Below are 23,839 nucleotides of genomic sequence, written 5' to 3'. Positions count from 1 at the left end.
GATGTTTAAAAAGAGTAAAATAGACTCTGAAGACTTAACTGACTGATATTTGATCAACTCATTGTAGAAACATTAAACCAACAATAACACGGCCAATGTGTTTCTGCACAGCTGTTTCCACTTCCTGGTCAATCAGGTGCGTTCAGGGTAAAATGGACATTTCAGGCACTTTGATCGAATCCAGCTGCGTTTAGAGAAATATTGAAATAATTCTCAGTAAAACCAATTTTTCTATTCGTCAACAACATTTAAAGACACTTTAACATCGTTAAAAAAATATGAAGTAAGAATATGAGTTATGTGAGGTCCAAAGTTATTGAACTGTTTACTGTAGAATCAGAAAAAAAAAAAAAACTATATTTATCTCGGAGGGCAGTTAGGATTGTGGATTGATCCAAAAATAGTCCCCAAACAACAAATGTTCTGTTCCTGTCCGTTCAGTCTGTTACAGATAAATCTGAAATAACAGAATGATGGAGTGATTATTAAAGATGAGATGGACATTTATTGAGAAAATACATAAATTCATGATAAATAAACCACCTATTCTTCTTTTTAGACACTTAGGCCGCCTTAATGATCCACAAAGGAAACTGCTTGTTTACAGTAGCTTAGATGCACATAAAACCACAATAAAAAGGTAAGATTTTGAAAAAAAATAAAATGGTGTAAGCAAAACATTTGCAGAATTAACATTATGGCATATTATATTTCAGAAGCTAGAAACCAAAGTACGTATCTGACCAAATCAAAGCAGATCTCTAAACCTCTAAACTCGCTCCATCATGTATGTTCAATCATTTTTCAGATAATTAAAAAAAGAGTGTACAATGATGTCACTGTTTCAGAGCTGCCAGTTCACTTTGTGTTTCTGTGTCTTCCTCCTTAAAACAGATCAACCATGTTAAATCTTTCCATTTTTTTTCTTTCCAGATGAAAACTGAAGATGATCATCGTCTCAACTTCTCATACTGTACCTTTCCTCAGACCTCAGTGAACGTTTCTGACTCCAGGTCAGCACAGTCATTCCAGTAGCAGAAGAGAAAATAAGAGTCATTTTCTTCAGATGGATTATTTTTTATTTTTTTATTTATTTTTATTATTATTATAAAATAATGACCCGTCAAATTACACTGTATGAAAATGTGATGTAATGTTTGTCAGAAAAATAAAACCTTTTTGTTAAACTAAAGAATGATTGATGTTTTTTTTTTTTTTTTGTGTGTCTGAGTTGTAAAACACATTTCGGTATCAGTCACCAACATAACAAAGTTTATGACAAGGTTAAAGAAAACAGACTGATCTTCATAAAGGCATCTCCCTATGTTCGTAATAAGATCAGTGGTAAAAGATCACTTTGAGGCTTCAAAAGGACGTATGTCTGGTGTGGTGAAGCTCTCCGGGTTCATGATCAGCTCCAGTCAGTCAGTCGGACAGTGACTTGAAGAAAACTCCTCTCCGAGAGGAGCGGTTTCGAGGAGTCCGAGTCTTTTTCTTCAGACGAATCGTTCATCTGAGTGGTTTGAGTCAGGAGTCGAAGACTCCAAGAGCCGAAAAAGCCGAGAAAATGGGAAGGACGGGGATTGAACCCCGACCTCCCGCGGTCAAACCCTTTACCTTACCACTACACTAAAAGTCAACTGGTCGCAGGTCGATGCCTGGAGGTGGGTAGTTGCCTTTTTTGACCTCATACGATAAATAGAAGTTAAAAATTTTCAAAATCGATTTGAAAGCTAGCTCAGGTCGATAAAAAGATGGCCGCCGACCTTGAGGTTGTAGGTTCGAGACCAGGTTTTGCTTTTAACCTTTTTTTTGGCCGGTGTCTCTCAAAACACTGTCGCCTTCGGCCTCGAACCTGCTACCTCTCTCCCCCCATCCCCTCTCCTTACTCCCTGAGCTATTTGCTCACACTTTCTACTACATTTTTTGGTATATTTGTCATCTAATTTTGGCCAAAAACTCTCAAAAAAAAAAAAAAAAAAAAAATTAGCTCCGCCTCTCACTGACTCCGCCCCTCCGACTCACGGCTCACTTCGACTCTCGGCTCACTTCAGCTCACGACTCTCGGCTCACTTCAGCTCTCGGCTCACTTCAGCTCACGACTCACCGAGTTGTTAAGTCTGCCGCTCCTCACACGGACCACACTTAGAAACTGGAGACTCTCCTTCCACCACACTCTGTCCTCTGGGTAGAGCACTTAGGTTTCAGTCAGAAAACTGGAGGTTGTTTGCATGGTTGAATAAGCAGTAGTAGAAAACTTAACTCATTAGTGAAATATATATTTTCACTTACCATGTAAACAGCTTTGCAGGGATTGCAGAATTAGGACTTATCTGGAAAAGATACTTTGCAAGCAGTCATATTTCCACATATATTCACTTATATTTAATTTACATTACTTAAACTTCTGCTAGAAGATTTTATTTTTTTTATTTTTTATAAATATATGCACGCATTTAATTTGCCCTTGTGAGTCAATTTGCACATCACAGTGTTTTTTTTGTTTCTTTTTTATGTAAAACTCTCTGGCATTAAATTTCCTCAGACAAATGAGTGCTACTAATTTAATTTTGTTTGCCTGTTTTTTAATTGGTTTATTAGTACATAGCTTTGAAAAGCCGGTCTGTCGGTATGAGGCATGTACATTTCAGCGTCTTAGTCAACAAGAAATTATAAATAAAATAATGGTGTGCAGAAGACTTATGGGTTTCCATGACAACTCCTGAGCATTTAAGAAGAATATGAGTCTGGTGACAACCAATTTGGATTTAATTGTGGGGGACTGACATTATATACAGCCAAGATTCAAGATTCAAGTCGTGTTTATTCCACAACACACACTATAACTACAACTACCACTTCACTACTTTGCTCCTCTGTCTAGTACACTGCAACATTATTGTTGATGTTTAAAGCTACACAAGTTTAAGAGCTACCAATACGACAATTAATGGATGAATGAATACTGTTATTGGGAGATGCATGGTACCGATGACAAAGCTTAAGAGTTCAAATTGCCATAGCACCACTTACCCGATGGTAGAAGGGAGGTGGAGGGGGTGGGAGAGGTCGCTTAGGATACTGGAGGCTTTCCTGTACATGTCCTGGGAGGGTAAAGAGACACCCGTGATCCTCTCTGCTGTGTCTGCAGTCTCTCAACCAGACAGTGATGCAGCTCGACAGAAATATCTTGATGGTGGAAGGTTGTCATGGTGGTGGTGGTGTGAGCAAGGGGCTTCCTCTCCATAGCTATTGATTGTTGTCGCTCCTGAAGTCAATATCAGCCTCCATTGTTTCCCCTTACGATTAGGGGTTGTTGGATCTGTACCTCCTCTCTGCATGGTATGGGTCAGCAAACAGCAGTGGGTTGAGTATGCAGCCCTGGGGGGCTCCAGTGTTCAGGGTGGTGGGTGTCAGGAAAGAAGTCGGGGTCCAAGTTACAGAAAGAGGAGCTGAGGCCCAGGGAGCTGGGTACATCTCTGTAGTCTGATGTAGCCCAGTTCATTGTTGTCTGGATGGGTCATCCTTTAGCCTGAGGTGTGCAGGTATCCAGTCTGTTGTTGTTGTTGTTGCTGCTGCTAGGGGAAGGCGAGGCGGGTGTCAGGCACTGCTTCTCGTAGTTAGCCCGGACTGTCTAGTTCGGCAAACAGTTCATACTAACACATAGAAGGTAAAGGAAGGCGAAAACGGGAAAACCTAAAACGCGTAGCTCTCCGTAGTCCGATGAGCCGCTGCGTCTATGCGCGCCGCCATCTTGATTTCTCGGCTGTATTTATTAGGGGCGTCTAGCAGATCCATGAAGGGAATTATTGTATTTTTTATACATTAAACATTAAGACAGTAATCAAATCATATTCGCAAGACAAATGACAGCTACATCATTATATTTTTAAAGGATTTTAAACATATATATATTATATTTGTTGTTTAATTTCGCGTTTCACCCTCCAGTCCGGTAGGTGGCGATAATGCAGCTTTAGGAGGGTTTTCCAACCGCCATTAAAAATAAAGGAAGACGGATAAAATCATACCCGATTTACATCAACATTGAGCAGTTTATGTAAGAAACATATGGAAATAAAGCATAATATCATAACATCTTTTCTTGATTTTATGTTAGTATCTATGCTGACTGTGTTCCTCAACTTTTAATAAATTTTGTCTTTGTACGTATTTCTTTATTTTATTTTTTAAGACATCTAGAACAAAGTCTTTCTTTTCTTTCTTTTTTTTGTTGTCTACGTGGCGATTCGTTGCATCACAAACTGAGAGGAGGTAGATAAAGTACCTGATGGAGTCCAACATGTACCTTTCCCCAATGTCTGTTACGCAACCAGCAGGAGATGTTGACAACTCTCGGGTGTCCACCTTTCAAGGACAGACAGATAAAATGAATGTGCAAAACGGAGGAGGGTGGGTGTGTGTGTGTTGCTGCTATGCTGCTGCTGCTGTGGCGCACAGTCCTCCCCCGCCTCCCGACCTCAGCAGATGGAAAGCTATACTTAAGAATAAGTGCGAGGGACAGTAAATTACAACTTAATTGACACATTTTGAGAGTACGCACCAAACTAGTATTTTTCCCCCAGCGCACTGTGGGTGGAGAGCTTGTTGTCAGACTAACTATTACTTTTTCGTATTTAAATTTTTAGGCAGGGGAAAAACCTCTCACTTGTGGCGTGGAGACGAATTTTGGAGCAAAGGTTTGCAAAAGAAGCTTCATCCTCTTTCGTGACTCCTTTTCAAGTTGCTGTCTCATGACGAGAAAAAAAAAATAAAAAAGGTGCTGCAGAGGAACTGACTTGACAAAGGCGCAGGTGTAGGAGGTCTTCATGATTCTGGGAAACAGGGGTTTGAAAGGAAGCTTAAAGTTATGGACCTGACCTCGAGCTGACTTTTTGTCTGGAATACTTTCTTTGAAGGAAAAAAAAACACTTTTAATCCAGTTCTTGGTTTAATTAAGCCCTAACAAGAAAAACAAATGTATTTATAGATGGATAAATAGATGGGTGCCATCATCATGCATCGTTTTCATTGAATAAGGAGCATCCTCGGCATGTTATTTATTCTCCTGCATCCTCGCCGAGTCTGTCTGTTGCCCTGTTGATGGATTAGATTTCTGGAAGAAATAGAATAAAATAAATTATAGTCTACGTTGCGACGTTTTCCTCCAAAGAGCCGCATATGTCCTCCACTAGTACACACACACACACACACACAGAGGCAGGCGGGCATCTTTGACAGGGGTAGGGAGGGTCAGCGCGCATCGATCTGTCGCAGACGAGAGTCAGCCAGTCCAGCAGCTAATCACACAGATGGATCTCCCGTCTGACAGCCGTCATGAACACTGAGACGGCCGCTGAATCACTTCCTGTCATCGCCGACACTGTGCGGCACAAACACACACACACACACGTTGTTTTTTTGTTTTTTTTTAAATCAAAGCTAACACGATGATCGGTGTGTCTGCTTTGGGAATCAAAGTTGTTTTCGTTGCTGTCCACCAAGCATCTTTCCCGTCCACCATTCCTAGTCTGCACGCACGCCTTTAATGAAGTATTATAGAGACATCACCGGTGTTCTGCTGCAGGACAACATGTTGATGTGACGCAATCATTTCCTTTTCCATTCCTTTTCTTCTTCTTCTCACTTTGCAGCTTCTGTGAGTGGTGGTTGTGGGGCCGGCACGAGCTGCAACGAGAGGCTCCGTGTCCATTTATGGTTTGCCGTGGGAAGTGAGACGAACGTTTTCACGGCGCAACCCAAAATTTAAGCGGCCTCATGATGTGCGGATCGATACCGACATATCGATACTTCCGAGACCAGGTCTTTATGCCGTCAAGTCGATTCACAAATCAAACTATCGATACTCTCGATACTTCAGCCATTCGAGGTAATGTAGGAACACAGTGGAAAGTAACCACTGAGTTGTGGCAACACACAAACCTTGTGAAACACCTGAGGAGTTTTAGGAACAATTTGTTCCTAAAGAATTAAAATGCAGGTTTTCACTTTATAGTAGTTCTTAATAGTTAAAAAACAATTTATTTTTAATAGTCTCATCTTTTTAATTATTTCTTGAAAGTGACTGAAGCAGTATTTCATATGTTTTGTATGATTGTGTCTCTGCTTGAGTTTTCTGTTGTTTTATTAGTTCAACTATATAGTAGACTAAATGGAGCCTCAATATACTTCCAAGTTCCAAGTTTAGTATTTTCTTGCACCAGAGACATTAGGCTGGGTTTACACAACGTATCGGTATCAGATCGGTATCGCTGTAAATCGGTGGTATCGAACATCACCGCTACGAGCAGAGGAGGAGAAACACGCTTATTAAACGCCCTTGATTCACTCCTCCCTCTTCTTAACTTTATACTTGTCCACTTCATGTCTCCCTAATTCTAATTAGAGAAATACTTTAAAGGGGCGTTAAGCCACCTAATGGGGGTTTTATTTACAAGGTTTGAAAGTTGAAGCCTCAGCACTTGGCAGAATAATCGTTGAGTCACTGCTATTGATCAACAATCCCATTAAAGCCACTGCAGATGTATTATGGTCATTTTGTGCTTTGGGACAGTAAAATCTGTACTTGGGGTTTAGAGTCGCACCATTACTCTGACCCCTCAGTTATTTTTCCCCCATCTCTTTCTCACTCTCCTCCTTCCTTATTTATTTTTCCTTTTTTTTTTTTACCCACGCTCCTCTGTCTGGCTTTGGAAAAAGCTGCCATTAACGCGCATAGCGCTGGATTTACAGTCAGCCACTATCCACAGCAGTTGTACAAATCTCCCCGTTCCCTTCCTGCTGGATGCGCATCATTAGTTTGTGCATGTCTTTTGCTTGTCGGTGTCCTACCTCCTACATGTTCTAAAGCCAGCACATAAATAAGCACACCGTGCCTGCACCTCACCCACGTCCTACAATTCCTCTTCACCTTACACACTTACCCACACTCCGAACACTGCACACAGTCCCTCTAATCTCTTAGTGTGTCCGCCGGCCTGCTTTGACATGAACAATAGCTACGGTTTAAGGTTGATGCCGCTCCTCCAGCTGACGCTGATGAGTTTCCCAGAGGTTAAAAGTTGGAACAAGTGCAGCGTGAGCCGACAGGTGTGGTTTTAAGTGTGTCTTGACGAGCTGAGCTAACAGTGAATACTGGCACTGCGTTTCCACCGGGGTTAAGGTCGGAGACAGTCTGAGCTAAAAGCATGTGCTCCTTGCTCGGCCCTTCTGTTGTTCATAGTTTTCCGTCTCTCTCACACAAATAAACAGAAAAAAAAATTGACCAGATGAAGCTAAAGCTTAGCGACTCTGACAGGTGCAATCATTTATTTACCGGGGGCGTACTGGGCAGCACGACCTCTGACCGGACCCCATGCTGGCAGGAGATAGCGGATTCAGCTTCGAGGGGCCCGAGGCAGTCGTGGGCAGGCGGTTGTTAGGCCATCCACATACAAACACATCAGAGGCGCGAGCACCTGCTGTGATTCCGGCAGAAATGTGAGGCATCAGGGTCAACATACAGCAGCGGTAGAAGGTTTGGACACGCCTTCTCACCCAACTGAATAAAAATAATGAAGAAAGTTTGCCTTCTCGCTAAATAGTATAGTGATGGAAATAAAACTGGCCCCAGAACTGATCCCTGAGGCACACCGTGCATTAAATTACTGATAGATGACTTAAAACACCTCACTGTCTGTAGAGGAGAACTAGTCGAGGGCTAGTTTTCTTTATTATTGTAGAAAATAATAAAAATATCAAAAGGTTGGACATACCTTGTCACAAAATGGTTTTCTTTTATTTTTTATTATTTTAGAAAATAATAAAACTAATATTTAAAAAAAAGGCATAAGTCTGGACCTTCATTCAAGTTTATTTATTTATTCCTATTATTTAAAGAATATAATTAAAAAATGTGTCAAAAATGAGACTCTTATGCCACCAACGTATAGTCAGTGAAACTTGTTGCCAAAATCTTCCGGATAACTTGTCATGGATTTTAACATCACATGAACGAGGTATTTTAACAGAAAATAAAATCTGTCTAATGAAAATTTAATCACCCGCCATTCATAAACGACTTGCCAAATGCTCCCTCGCGTTAATCAGCCTCATAATTATATCAGGGACGAGGAGAGGAGAGGAGCGGGGAGCTGGAGGGGCTGATATTAGCAGTAGCACAGTTCCTGCTACACTGCACCTGTTTGTAAGAGAAAACAGAAACAGAGTGGAGTCAGCTCCCAGTTAGAAAAACTCAACTAGATTTATTAAGCTGATCACAAATCTCTTATGTGACGTGTATGTATGTGACAGTTACGGGATAATGCTAAGTGCAACTGTTAAACATTACGAGCAGCGCAGTAGTTGCATATGTGGAACACAGTCGTAAAGCTACTACGCTAACACTGCAATATCCCTTTTACAGCAGTATTCACTAGTTTTCTGCAGACGCCACTGTAGAAAACATTTAAGTAGCAGCAACTTCAGCTGATTTGCTTTTACGCCAGAGTCTAAACTCATCCTCCAATCACCTTTGAGAGGATAGAAACAGATGACCAACCCTCTACAGCTGCATCATGTCATTTCCTTAATCATTATTTTTTCCCATTAACTAATTTATCTTTTAAAATCTGCTTCATTGCAATTTCAGAAGAATATCTGTAAAAAGTTTCATGCACATTTCATTCTCTGCACTTTAAACCTCCATAGGAAGCCGCTAAGCAAATAAGATGTTAATATAAAGCAGGCTTTTTACTTCAGTACCTGAATGCATCTAATATTAAGCTTGTGCAGGTTGTCAGCTTCAATTAAGCTGCCACTAAAAGCTGTGGCCTTAGCAAACAACATAAGCTGATTATAGATATCCATTTAGTCATTTCCAGTTGTGGGTAATTATATCTTTAGTCACTTTAAATGTGGAGAACTGGATGTTATGATTCCATGCTTCTTTTGTGTCACCGAGCATTTCATCGAGAGCGCCACATTAATACCGACTCAGCCCCGGTTCCTTTGATAATCTGCTCCATGCTGATATAATTGCATGCTTTCTTTCTTTTTTTTCTTTTCCAAGTTGTTCCTAAAGCATTTTTTTTATATGTGTGCCTGCACCCTGCTGTGGATGGCTGCTGCGCATCAAGGCGTGTCACTGCTATGGGGTCTAGATCTCTAAGTAACATCCACGTGAATGAATACCAGGTGCAAAAGTATCCCAGCAGCACAGTGAATTGTCACAAGATGACGAATGTTATTTACTTCTCCTGTCGTAATGTTGTGGCAGATCGGTGCATGCAGTGCATTTTTTAAAGTCCTGCACAACTCCCCTCCCCTTATACGCCAATTTGTGCACATGTAAACATAAAAAGAAATGCATGCGGGTCATTATTTCCACCTGTGCAGTGCAGCAGCTACACGTGGAAACAGTTCATCAGAGGATGAGGACCTTCTGTGTGTAGGAGGAGTGTTATTTACCAGAAGGAGTGCTGAAGCTGCATGTCCTCAGCCTGCGCTGTCATCAGCAGTGGCGTGGATATATGTGTGTGTGTGTGTGAGTGTGTGCGAGAGAGCACTGGACAGGCTGCAAGACAAGGTAATTACCACTGGACCCTTCATCTGGCATCTACTCGGCTCTCAAGTTCAACAGAGCACCTGAGAGGAGCTCTGTCAGCTCTGGGAGCAGGTGTGTGTGTGTGCACCTGTTTGTGCAAGTAAGAAAAATGAAGACTAAAGTTTTTATTTTCTACGCGGAGACACAGAGGAGGACACCCGCGCATGAACACGTTAGATAAATAAAAAAAAATAATAAAAAAAAAAACCTGAGTGTCTCTGCCTCTGCATCGTGTGCGTTCCCTCCCCCCTCATCGCTGTAGCCTGGGGTTGCGCGAGTGTGAGTGTTATCTAGACAGGTGCAGTTGTCTGTGCCCTGCTGTATAATGGGATGTGTTCAGCCTGTTCTACGCCGCGCCCGTCTGCCTTTCGCCGAGATGGTGTTTTCCGATAACTCCTCGGCCTCCCCCTTTCCCACTGATAGAGGCTGGGGCTCTGCAGCTGGGCGAAGCGCGCCGGTGGAAAACTGCCAGCGGATACGCGCGTATGTTTGGACCGGTGTTAATCCCCGGCCCCCGCCAGCTCCCTCCAGATGTTTCCATAGGTGCATTAGCTCATGTGAATAATGTGTGTGGAGGAACGCGCCTGTTCGGGAGTGCAGGAGTTAATTAGCTTCATTATATTAGACCACAACGTGGGAGGCTCTCCACTGAAAACTGTGGAGAGTACATTTTGTGTATTTGTGTGCAGACGTGTGCTAATTGGTGCTCGTAGTGGATGCAAAAAAATAAATAATAATGCAAGCAAATGGCCTTTTAATGTTGCAGAGCTATCTGTCATCTGATGAAAACACCAAGAACCAGCGTACATATTTTACTGCGGTTATTTGCCCGTGTTGTGTGTTTTCTGTTTATGAGTCATCTGATGAATGCAAGTGAATGCTCTCATTAGCAATAGGTTTGTTCAAGTTCTTATTTATGCAGATCTATTGTATTTCTCACAACCTCGAAAGTACAGACCAATTTTCAGTCTGCCTTTCATTGCAAACTCTCCAGAGAAAACAAAAAGAAAAGAAAAGAAAAGAAACGTGTGTAAACCGCTCCTCTCTGGGCTACAAACGAAAAACGCATTTCAAAGCCTGGTACTCCGGGATTACCAAGGACAGCCCTCTACTAGTTCGCCTCGTACTTATCAGACAGAAGGATTTATGTTTCTGTGAAGTATTTTAAGTCATCTATCAGTAATTTGGTGCACGGTGTGCCTCAGGGATCCGTTCTAGGACCCAATTTATTTTCCATATATTTTTATGCTGATGATATTCAGATCTACCAGACATGATGAGCACATTTAGCCACCATGGGATTAAAACGTGGATGAGTGACAACTTTTGCAGTTGAACTAAGATTTTAATGAAGTTCTTAACTGTAGTTTTAGCATTTTATTGCTTTTATTAGCATGATTTCATGCACCCATATTAAAATTGCACGTTTTGTTGTTGCTGTAAAGCAGCACTTGGTAATGTTGATTTTGAAAAGTTCTTTATTATTATTTCGGCATTTATAATGTGGCCACTATGTGGCGGCAAAACGACGAAAAGGATCGGGTTTAGCTCCTAGGTCTTCAACAGGGAGTTTGCGACCCCTTGTGGGTCCACGGAGGTACTGCAAGGGGGTCGCAAAATCTTTGGCTGATTAGACATATATATATATATATTTAAATTGTTTTTTAATTTAAATTTTGCCCCCTCAAACACTCAACTGTTGAAATAATAATGAATATTTGAACCTGTGTATTATTTGAATATCTTAATATTGAAGGAGGTCAACTGCAGCCACCAGTAAAGCAGCCTGCATTAATGAGGTAGAGTAGCAGGCGGCAAGCCAACATTTATGGCTTTTCAACCAACGGAGGACTGGTGCAGTTCTTGTTCTTTCAGCACAGAACCAATCTCCCTGTCACAGACTTCCACACTTCCATGCAGCACCAGTTCCACACTCGACTCTAGTAGGCGGCTAAATCCAGCCTACGCCACCTCCTCAGCAGAGTACAGTTTGTTTCTCTGAGTAGAACATTAGAGACGTTAAAACTTACTTGTGTTTCTTGAGAAGGGTGCGACTGCTGCTTCTACTAGTGGCTGCTAGGAGGGCTGTCAATGAATTCTGGAGCTTGTGCTGCGGGATCTATTGGAAAACAACCACCAGTACCAATACTGATTGACACAGGAGCAACCCACACTAGTCTGGGTGCCTCAGTAAACTCTCTGTGCTGTGCTGGGAAACGATTTTATCCCACAAAACCAGCAGCACCAAAGAGACCTAGTGGCTGGCTGTTAATGTCTTACAAAGTTTTTGAAAAAAATGCCCAGTAGAAAAACTGAAAGAGAAAAGAGAAAAGAGAAAAGTGATTTTGTTGTTTTGGTTTCATTTAAAGCAAAGCAATACACCCTAATCCCAACTCTCTTTTTGTTTTTTTTGTGCTCGTACCTCTCACCTGATATCGTCCATCATTGCTTTTAAAGCAGGGATGATGACGGCGCATTTAAAAGTGATCTAATTTCATCAGCTAAGTGCCTGAATTGCCCATTTGTGTCCAGAATGGAAAATCACTTATCTGAAATCCTGCGCTATTCATCAAGAACTAAAGTGGCACTTTTTTTGAACTGACGCTTGCTTCATTTTTTTTTCTTTCTTTTTTTAGAGTGCAACACTTCATATGAATCGCCTTATTCCCATGCTGCTGAGTGCCTGCTTGCTTGAGGCCTTTTTGTCCTCACAGAAACCATTGCCATATGCACAAAGGAGAATGACGGAGGGAGGAAGGTCTGTGCGGTAACATAAGTCGTAACTTTAACATCTCCAGCTTTGAAAATGTCATCTGTCTATTCATCTGCGACTGTCGCGCTCTTATTATCACCTTTTTTATTTACCGTGTGCACCTGCTTTGTGTAGTTTGATGCGTTAGATGGAAGCTTTTGTCACAGGATATTGTACTCCCACAATACTCTGGAAAACTGATTTATTGCTTTTGCTGTAGCGAAAGGAAAATAAAATCAGAGCCTCCACCCCCCCAGAGCCCCATCAGAGACTTGCAGCTGCTGCTCCCGTAGACACTCCTCAGGTTTGAGGCTGGGGTTCAACTGAAAACAGAGAGAAGCAAAGCAGAGGAAGGTGACAAATGACTGAACGGGCGGGTTTGAGAGGCTGGTGCTCTACGTGGCGTGTCTGCGCTTCCGCTGCAGGCTGCTGCCATATTGATTTCCTTCTCGGTTTGTTCTCCGGACTTACACGAGGCTCCTGCAGCATCTGCCGAGACGCATGATTTAGAGGTGATGCTTAAATCACAGAGAACGTACTCTTTCCAAGAGCCGTACTTAAATCAGGAAGTTGAATTAAGGTCAGACAGCTGTACTACAACTACTGACTCCAACTTTGGTCCATCCATGCACCAATCATATTGTCTAGGTCTCAACAGTTGTGACATATCAGATAATGGACATGGGTCTTGTGACAGTAACAGAATATTGTTAGTGGGGGTTGAGGGGGAGAGTCCTCCATGATCAGTTCGGGATCTGGTGAATTTGGACCTCTGGTCGCGGTGGGTGCTACAAAAAAGAGAGGCAGAGCACTGAATCGTCACAAGATGGTCTTAATGTTGTCTTGTATCAAACCCTGACCACTTTGAGAGTGCATAAGGTGAAGTAGTGGTAACATATCATAATATTACACTCGTTTCCGAGCAGCGCTAACAGCCCACAAGAGAGCGGTGGGTTTAAAATAGAATCGAAATGTAACTTTACCCGGCACTTTCCATCGCCGTCCCCCTGTGCACAGCGTTCACAGCTGAATCACCTCACCGCAGGGATGCTGAGCCATCTGATGGCGGCAAATGGCCGCCCATACTGAGGATCCGAGCAGCTCTCAGGTGTGAGTGTACAAAATGTGAGGCTGGCCCGCTGCTGAATTGCTGAGAGTGCACGCTCAGCATTACTGTGCCCTGGATAATGTAGAAGTTTTAAAAACACACTGCTAGCCCCAGGCTCCGAGGCTCTCTAGTGACTACAGATGATACATTTCACCAGCGCTATACGTCTGCGACATCTATGGCCAGATCTATGAAGGTTATTCCCACCTTTGCTTCCTGTACCCTGATTCCTTGCTAGCCAAGTGTTTGTCCACCAGCTGCTATCAAGTAACAACTAATTACAGCTCCTGTGTGCGCGTCAGTGCTATCACCATAACTCCAGGGTCTTCTCCTCGGAGCATCGTACCCAGTCAACCCGCTGCAGCACCGAGCCTGAATAGTGCACAACCACAATGTCACCCAGTCTGACAGTAGTGAAATGTATTACCTGCATGAATCAGGTTGTCATTTACAATTTATGAGGGAGCTTTAGAATTCAGTGCGCGGGAGCCGGCAGAAGTTGTTTGCACTCAAAGCGTCCTCGCAAGAACCTTAGCGCTGATTTTCTTGGCGGCTCGCGACGCTGCAAAACAAACCCTGCACACCTGGTCTTGTTGGTTTACTCTGATATGTTGAAAAAATGCAGCTGTGCTTCGGCAGAGGAGGCCGCGCAACCTGCACGAAAGCTCCGGCTTGATGGGAGCTGCTGATAGATCGCAAGCGCACAAAGTGTTATTTCGGGCATGCACTTCAGAAAACAAGGCAGACTTTGAAGCAGTTTGAGCAACTATTACAGCGTCTCTGCAACTCTGCAAATTTCCTAAAAGCCCGTAAGCCGCCACGCTCCCGCACTGTTTTGGCTCAAGTCGGCGCAGAAGTTGTGGACGGAGCATCGGGCTCCTGTGCAGCAGCCAAATCTGTTGGCCGCTATTGATATCCCATTTCCTCTGTCACTCCTAAGCTGCTTTGCATTCACGGGCTCTTCCGTTTAAGCCCACGGTGGCCGGCCCGTGGAACCTCGGGTGCGGGACGACGCGGCCAGCCAGTCCACCATCAGTAACTCTCATATTATCCGGGAGACAAAGAGAAGAGCTAGCGCCGCAGTGGGAGGCTTCCAGCTCTGACATTTTAATTGTGCCTCTTTCATTAGGTGGGGATGCAAACCAATTTGGCCATTCCGGTTAAATTCCTCACGCGTTAATTCCTCTTTTGAATGTTTAGAACCCGACATAATGGGTTTTGGGCTTGGCAGAAGATTGGAGGAAAAGAGGATCAAACACAGGACAGAAGAGCATTTTCCTCTCTTTTTGTATTTATTTATTTTTTACTGGTGACAATTATAAACCTCCTGTTGAGCTTTATCACATACTGAACAGCAGGAGCTTGAGATAAGGTGTTGATTTACGGGCAGCTCATATCAGCGTCAGACTTGGTTTGTGTTGGAGTTTAAAGCCATAAAGCATAAAAAAAAAATAAAAAACTTAGCACACAAACACACCTGCTTGCATCCTGAGGCTCTCTAAGATAATATCACATACACTGGCAGGGGCAAGTGTGTTTGATACAAAAAAATATTAACAAAAAATTATTAATAATTCACTTCCTGAGTACTTTGATATATTTTCTTTTTCCCACCCTGACACATAAAAAGCAATTACCCACATATTCACGGGTCATGCCTCGCTTTGAAATATTATTACCAACATCTTAGCGCTGCAATGTAAAGACTTAAACACTTTGACAGCGGTGCTTAAATCAGCAGCTTTCAAAACCTCCAGCGACGGAGGCCGCTTGTGTTTCCCTGTCAGTCACTAAAACCCGCAACGTGGAGTGTGAGCTGTCACCCCCTCCAGCTCCGGTTATGATTTATTTACCTTCGGATACATCAGCCCCCGTGAACTCCTCTCTTCATCACACGTACCTCCGAAGCAACAAAGACAGCACACATTAGAGGCTATTAAACCAGCTCTGTGTTGCCTTTGCTACCCCCCACCCCCCACCACATCGCTGACTCACAGCCATCGTTCTCCCGACCCTCCCTCCCCCGCGAGCAAGGTCACTCCACGCTGCACTAATGACTGCAATCAATTATTGGGTGCAACGTTAAACGAGACTGAAACTCCCTGATCTCTGCAGCCTTCAAGCTGTTTGCTCCAGCTACTAGAGGTCACTTGATTGTAAAGACAACACAGGCGGTGATTTATGTCTTTTAAAAAAAAAAAAAACCTGCAACCTTCCTGCCAAACCGACCCAGACAGAAATACGATAAAACAGTCAGATTTATCCACCTTTAATTCTACGTTACTGCAGGCGTCTTTAACGCATGACCGTTTAACAGTGGACGTGGTACATCGGTTACTATCGGTTTTCCAGAAATTCATGGTTTCGGTGGAAAGGACGCTCCTACACAGTCGAGGTTTTGTGCACAGATAAGTTAGTCTGGTACACAGTTTACTGAATATCAGTAAAAAGGGCTAAGCTAATCTCTCGGTGGCAGCAGCAACTCCTCGAACTCATTCAGTGTGTGTTTTTTTTTTTTTTACAAGCACAGCTTAATCAAGCTAAAGCTCAAATTCGACTTTCTGAATGCGGTCCTTGTCCCAGTTTACATGCAAAGAACAGAATAACTAACGGGAACATGTCCTCCTCCCCCACACTAGGTGGCGATATGTGTCTTGTCAGTGGGTTAATATGCTTCAGTTGTTGTTTCAAACAACAATAAGATGGATAATAGTGTGAACATGCATTGTCCAGTTAAAGTTCAATTAAGGCACATTCATGCTGGAGAAAATGTTTACATGCACTTAAGTTGTCCAGTTAAATTCAGATTAAGGCAATAATTCGTTTTTTTTTTTTTTCACGTGCATGTAAACGTACTGACGAATAAGCTTTCCTGAAGTGTCATGAAATTAACTTAACAAAACATCGGTAAAGGGAGGAGCCCACTTGAAAACCCCAATAATGTGACGCATACTGCGTTGGCTAGGCTAGTTAGCTGGTGTCTTCTTGTGGGTTGCTAGCTGGTAGCTGACTGCTATCCTGCTGGTTGGTTTCTTCTCTTGGCTCAAGGGACTGTAACATCTTATCCTGTGTATTAACTTTTCAGCAAGTTGTGAAGAGAAAAAGAGTTGCTTTGCTTAGTGCGAAGGTTTGCATCCAGTTTAATTTTCCGTCTGCACACATCCTCTGCAGACGTGACGAAACTGACGTCACTCAGACCCTCGGCGAATTCATAAATGCTGACGAACCAGCCTTTACTTAACTCGTCACAGTGCATGAACAGCTGGTTGTGACACCAGCTGCATAACAGTCGCCCGCGGTTCTAGAGGAGCTATTTTAACCCGGTAGAGAATAGCATCACAGCGCTATCATAGACTCAGAGACAAGAAATGTATGACGAGAGGAGGAGCTGAGTAAAAATAAATAGTTGTTTTCCTTTTCAGTGTCAGAGATCCACTGAGTTATTCTTAAGACTTGACTACTACTGCTACGTGTGCTATTTTTACAGCTTAATATTGAATGCAAAATGTTAATAATAATGCATATTTATAAATAGCACTAGGCTCAAAACATTTAGCACTTAACGCTGGCGTACAACACTTAATTTCTCTCCACACCCTTCATTTCCTTTCCTTCCCAGTCTCTCCTTCTCTTTCCCTCCCTATGGCCTGTCACCGCGCTGTCATGACAACCGGCTCAGATTGGCAGATTGTTATCAATAAGCCCCGTGAATGAGAATTAATAATAACTGTAATAATAACTGTAAATGTATTGTTTTTTGTTTTGTTTTCACCCTCTCACACTTTTCACGTGTTAATGGCTGTTGTGGCCGTCACGCTGTGTTTCGCACTCGGGGTTTTAATCGGCAGGGCTGTCATGGCGACCTGCAGCACAGTGGCTGTAGTAGTAGTAGTAGTAGTAGTAGAAGACTGCACAATATAAAGCAGGTGGTCATAATGTTATGCCACACTGATGCAGTTCCGAGTCGCCTTTCTCCAGCCGGTACTAGTTCAAACTCATATTATTGCCCCTTTTTTTGGTTTTTCATCTTGATTTTCTTCCACTAAAAAAAATAAATAATTGTCTTCAAGCTGCTCCGGGCAGTCGACCCACACTTAGGAGCCTGTTTTCAGATTTTGATGGAAACCCTTTTCTCGTGGCTCGTTCAAGGTTTCAAACACTGTGAGAAGGATTTGTGTTTTTTATTCTTCAAAGCGTTTCCCCAAACGTGCCTGGAGGTGATAGTAAAACCTACTGGATGCAACTTAGTTAAACTCTGTTAAACAAACTAACATTACGATGTTAGTTGGTGTGATTTTTATCTTTTATTCTGAATCTAAATCCATCTTATGGCTGCGAAGGGACAAAGAAACCACCTTAGACGTGTGATCTGTGAGGAATGTAGCTACATTCATTTGTTTGGTAACCGTAGCAACGCATCTATCCAGATAAGCTGTTCACAGGAGAGGAGAGATCTGAGGGCCGACTACTCGAGACGAGAGGACGCTGATTAAAAAAAAAAAAAAACTTTGATAGAAATGGAAATGAATCCAAAAAGAGAAGGAGCGTGAATCCCAATAGAGAGGGGAAAAAAAGACACTTTTTCTCATTTAATCAGAAAAAAATGATGATAAAAAAAAATTATAATCACAGCGATGTATGTTTGTATGTATTCCTTCACGAATGTCAACAACCAACACAATAAAAAACAGGACAATACAAAAAGGGAATTGAAAACCAGGGCACGAGGAGTCTGGGAGCTCATGCAGGAAGTCATCGGATGAGTTGACAAAAGACAAGAGGAAATAAAAGGGTTGTAACTGCACGGGTCTGATGGGGTAACAGGGAGAGGACGAGCACGCAGACAAAAGACAGGTGAAAGCAACAATAAGGAGGAGGAGGGTAAGGGATCCCTTTTCAAAATAAAAGCGAAAACGTGAGGAAAACTAAACTGATGGGAGACAGCGAGCTTTTCAAAGTAAAAGACGCCGAGTTACAAAAACCTTTAAAAGCTCTGCGTCACATCCAAAGTGTTATGCTGTCACGTCTTTAGCTTCACATTTAACAAGGGTGACTTGAACACAACTCAATAAATTAGAGTCATAATCAGGTTCCTGTTTTAGTTTTTTTTTTTTTATCACGGCAGCCAGTAAACTGCAATAAAGCATCTTCATGATGTGTCTATTTAATTCAGTATTCGTTATACGTGCCCATTAATTCGGTGACCCCACCCCATTTAAAGCTGCGAGGCTTTGACACCTTTCTAAGCTTACATCAAGTAATAACATCGTAACCTTCATGAAGGTGGAGAATCACTGCAGGATTGTAGAGTGGAGAGCGTCCTAAATACGAACCAAGGACTTAAAAAACAGTAAATAATAATAACTAATATTAAATGTTAGGATGTAAATTTTCCAGTTTAGGGTTAGAATATGATCTGCAGTGAATTAAATGGTTAAATTGCACTGATCTAGACTATTTCTAACAACATCAGCACAATTAACTGCGGCGTCATTATCCTACGTCCTTCATTTGGAAATGAGTTGTTCTAAATCAACTCGCAAATTTGGCAAAACACAGGTGCATCACCCCCCCCCCCACCCCCCCCCCCCCCCCCCCCCCCACCTTTGCTAGCCCTGATGTTCCCTTGGAAGTATTACGTATTCACCAGACTGCGTCTTCTGAGCACTAATATAATTCAAAGTGACACGGCGGCATGAAATGATATAGCCGTCTTTCAATTTGTTCCAAGGGGGAAGTTGGGTCTCGGGATTTTCGTGAGGTGCATCGACAAAGAGGGTTAATCTGAGCTCCCGGGGGGGAAAAAAAAATAAATAAATAAATAAATAAAAAAATGAGCGTAAAGTTGTTTTGGAGGATTATGAAACCCACAGACCCTCCTCGAGGTGGAAACAAGCCGACGTGCGAGACAGGCAGAGTGGGCAGGAAGGGAAAGAGGTCGAGGCGGAGGGGAAGAGTGTGGTGGCTTAGTGATTTTTGTCTGGGTGAGAGGGAGGACGAGAGGAGGAGATCGAGTGGCTTTAGGGAGACGGATTGCGGGAGAAGCTGTCAATAAATTGGAGTCAAGCTCTGGGAAAAAATAAAAAAATAAAATAATGGCACGCAGAGAAGACAAAGGCGCTACGTGAAACCAGACAAAAACAATAGGAAGGCGGAGGTGGAGGAGGGTAGTGAGACGTATAAAGATGGATCAAGCACCCGGTGGAGTAGAGAAGAGGAGAGAGTGATTGAGAAGATAGAAAGGAGGAGGTGGAGGAGGAGTGGAAAAGCAGCCGTGATGAGATGGATTCTACTGGACCGTGAGATTGATGACTCTGCCCCAGAAAGAGAGGGAAGAGATGGTGGGAAAAAAAAGGAGGGGAGGGGTAAGAGAAAAGTCCTGATGAAAAGAAGAGGAAAAAAAAAATAAAAAATGAGCTGCTCTTATCGCGGCTCAGAGCGCGAGTAACGTCTGATATTATCTTTTTTTTTTTTTGGTTCAGTTACATAGATAAAAAAAAAATGAGAAGAAGAAGAAGAGGACGACGGCCACATCACAGGAGAAGCATCTACCTCCATCCTTATGGTCCACCTCGGTGTGGTCAGCTCTCATGGTTAAATATGTTAATTCCACACGTCTGAGCCTGAAGTCGAAGGTGTGGAAAGGATCGACGAGGAGGGCGAACGAGAGGAAGTGGATATTAATCTTTTTCCCCACAAGATTGTTTCACCTCCCTCCTCCTCCCTATATCCTCTGGTTTGCCAGGCTGTGTTTGGTCCAGAGGGGATAAAGAGGGAGATAAACAACTTTTGCAAACAGAAAGTGGTCAGTGTGCAGGCGGAGCGGGGCCTCCAGAGTGGAGATATTTCACTGGGAATATTTGCTTTCTTCAGAGCGCGGCGCTCTCTCGTCGGAGGCAGTGATGGAGTGATAGGGTAACCGGCTGAGGCAGGGAGTCGTCTGCACAGCCTCTAAACTGATGTTATGGACTTTAATGAATAGGGAAGATAAAGTGTTTCGCGCAACTATAAGCTACAGCACTCTAGAAGTTACACCTGCTTATCTCACTGCTGCCGCTTTGATTCATGTCTGTTTTCCCTCATCTTTTCTAGACGCTGTCACCGAGAGTTTGGCTGCGATGGCGCACGATGAGGCTGTGGACGCCCTTCGTCCGTCGCAACGCTAGGCAATTGATGTCCGCGGCGTTGCGGAGGCAGCCCCACGCTGCACCGCCGGATCTGACACAACCCATGGGGGCGTGGCCTCAACCTTTCCAACACTACTGCTGCCACTGGTAACCGAGTGACCAGCGATGCCTTCTAAGGTTTCCTGCTTATACTTGCTGACAGTGGTTTGCTGGGCCAGCGCTCTGTGGTACCTCAGTGTGTCCCGCCCCTCGTCCTCCTACATGGGCCAGATGACCATCCCCATCCGCAAGGCGCCCAAGGCCACCAAGAACACCACCTTCAGCAACATCCGCACGCGCTCGCTCAACCCGCACGACTTCGGCTACATAATCAACGAGGACAAGAAGTGCGAGCCGGAGCCGCCCTTCCTCGTCATCCTGATCAGCACCACGCACAAGGAGTTCGACGCCCGCCAGGCCATCAGAGAGACATGGGGCGACGAGACCACGTTCCCGGACGTGCGCGTGGTCACGCTCTTCCTGCTGGGCCGCAGCGTCGACCCCGTCCTCAACCAGATGGTGGAGCAGGAGAGTCAGATCTTTCATGACATTGTGGTGGAGGATTTTATCGACTCTTACCACAACCTGACGCTTAAGACGCTGATGGGCATGCGCTGGGTGGCCACCTTCTGCTCCAAGGCTCAGTACGTCCTCAAGACGGACAGTGACATCTTCGTCAACATGGAAAACCTCATCTACAACCTCCTGAAGCCCACCACCAAACCCAGGAGGAGGTACTTCACTGGCTACGTCATCAACGGCGGGCCAATAAGAGACATGCGCAGCAAGTGGTACATGCCCAGGGATCTGTACCCAGAGAGCAAGTACCCACCCTTCTGCTCTGGCACCGGCTATGTCTTCTCAGCAGACGTGGCCGAGCTCATATACAAGACCTCCTTGCACACCAGGCTGCTGCACCTGGAGGACGTGTACGTCGGCGTGTGCCTCCGGAAACTAGGCATCCACCCCTTCCAGAACAGCGGCTTCAACCACTGGAAGATGGCCTACAGCCTGTGCCGCTACCGCCGGGTCGTCACCGTCCACCAGATCTCCCCCGAGGAGATGCACCGCATCTGGAACGACATGACCAGCAAGAAACACCTTAAGTGTTAGCAGGACTGTTAGCGCCACTGAGAGAACCGGGGAGGAACTGAATGTCCTGTCTCTCTGCCATTAGCATTGGCAAGGACTGTACGGCACGTAGCGCTGAGCTGAAGGGCATAGCAGTGACGAAGCATCTCTGGCTTTGTCCCGCCGCTGACGGCTTTGCCAGGAATCTGTACAGAGCAAGGCCAAAGCAAAGTTCTCCGTATTAGCTTGTCCTCTATCCCTTCAAAACATTTCAGTGCTAACTCAAAGGCACATTTGGGGAAAAAAAAAAATGTTTTCCAAACGTCCTCCCCTTTGGGACGATCGCAAACTCTTACAATGAATGTAATTCATGTATTTTTCAGTTGTTGTACTTTCTGAACAAGGTGTTAATGTTGGGTGTACTGTCTGGCACCGCCAATGAGGGACCATGGTTGTGACAACTCGTTAAAAAAAAAAAAAAAAGTGTATCATCCCACGCCAGGAACTCAACAAGATATATATATATACATATATATCAGTGAGCCAAAAACTCTGTAATGCTCTTTCCAGAATCAGACATATTTTCTTACAACGGAGAATAATTCCTTCAAACAGAATCAGAGTGGAGACGTCGGCTGCTCTTGCATTCCCAGGTGAATGTAACTTTTGTTGATGTGTGATGTGCAGTTATGTGTCTCAGGCAGTGCTGTGAGCCGACCGCGGACTATTATATTTTCTATTACTCAAACATGAAGGGGAGCAGATGAGTGTATACCGAGGACAAACATCACACCTTTGTCTGGTTCTTCTTTTCAATTACCGGAGATTAAATAAACTGCTTTTATATGGCTTTACATTGTATTTATTACACTAAGCTTTAAAAAAAAAAAGTTTTTTCATATTCTGCTAGATTTAATGCACATAAACTGGAAGTTACTATACTCGTGCGTGTATATAAAAGAGCTTGATTACCCTCCGAGGGGACACGTGAGCCACAGAAGTGTCTCATTAGGACTGGCTGTTCGCTGCAGCAGCTGTGCTCGATTTGAAGCTCCCAAGCTCCCAACCAGTCACCGACGGGCGAGGAACCGAGCGCCACCTAAATCTCAGCGTGACGCGGGGAGAGGCATCGTCTTTCCCGCGCAGGTGTTTGGTGGTGAGCGCCGAGCAGACTCTCGCAACGTGTTATTGAATCAAACACGGCGTCTGTTTAATTTGCAGCTGAATGCCTGTTTATCACCATAACGAGAGGAATCGCTGATTTGAATATTTGGGTTTGTTTTTGAGGTTGTGTCAAAATAAAACATTCATATTTTGTTTGTCAGTCTAGAGCACAGGCCTTCAACAGGGGATATACGGACCCTAGGGGGTCTGTGGAGGTACTGCAGGGGGGCAAAATGATTGATTTTTATACATTTTTTATTTTCCCCAACAATCTTTCAGCAGGGCCACCCTACTGTTGCAAAAAAGAATATTTGGACCTCTGCATTATTTGCATAGTTCAATACTGAATACAAAATTATAATAATAATGTATATTTATAAACAGCATTAGGCTGAGTTTAACATATAACACATATAGTAGGTAGGGGGTCCCTACTTCATCCCTCCATCAGTTTAAGGAAAACGTTGAAGACCCCTGCTCTAGACCATAGGTGCATAGCATAGGTGGCTCGCAAAATTTTTGGTTGATTAGACATTTTTTATACATTTTTTTAAAATTTCTCCCACAAATTTAAATTTCTTTAAATACACATTAACATATTTTAGTAAAAGGACAAAATGGAGGCTGAAGATGTTATCTTTCAACAGGCTCCGCCCCTAATGCTGCTGAACCAATCACAAGGCTGCATATAACACGCTGGTTCCCCGCAAGCCTATTCAGTCCACAGTTGCACAGCCACCTTACTGCTTTTTTTGATTTTTGCATGCAATGAAAATGTGTACGTACAACACTGAGAAATGTGCAGCAGCCAGTGTGAGTCGACTAGGACTTTTCACTTGTTGTATTTGCCGGCAGCATCGACCAGGGGACCAGAGAAGACTGGAAATGGGCACATGAGGTCAGGCAGGATATTTCTGTGGAGTCTAATAATGTGTTCATAATGATGTAGCTGCAGGCCCTGTGTCACCACTGCA

At 43.6% G+C, this 23,839-nt stretch overlaps 1 protein-coding gene across 5 annotated transcripts in view; it reads left to right on the top strand.

The window, feature by feature from the left end:
* The window catches only part of LOC125000808 (beta-1,3-galactosyltransferase 1-like), a 101,613-nt gene extending 79,062 nt beyond the window's left edge, over positions 1-22,551 (top strand). For 4 of the 5 annotated variants that reach the window (XM_047576499.1, XM_047576495.1, XM_047576496.1 and 1 more), the window contains one exon: positions 20,557-22,551. In XM_047576499.1, coding sequence (XP_047432455.1) covers positions 20,757-21,743 — 987 coding nt within the window. In that variant the 5' untranslated portion in view covers positions 20,557-20,756 and the 3' untranslated portion in view covers positions 21,744-22,551. Of the gene's footprint in view, positions 1-12,240; positions 12,363-20,556 lie in introns of all 5 variants that reach the window. The other variant, XM_047576498.1, reaches the window with a different exon arrangement.
* Positions 22,552-23,839: the final 1,288 nt, after the last annotated feature.

Source organism: Mugil cephalus, chromosome 23 (genome assembly GCF_022458985.1).
Source record: "Mugil cephalus isolate CIBA_MC_2020 chromosome 23, CIBA_Mcephalus_1.1, whole genome shotgun sequence".
Lineage (NCBI taxonomy): Eukaryota > Metazoa > Chordata > Actinopteri > Mugiliformes > Mugilidae > Mugil > Mugil cephalus.
Note: the sequence above shows the minus strand (reverse complement) of the source record. Positions and strands in the feature narration are given on the sequence as shown.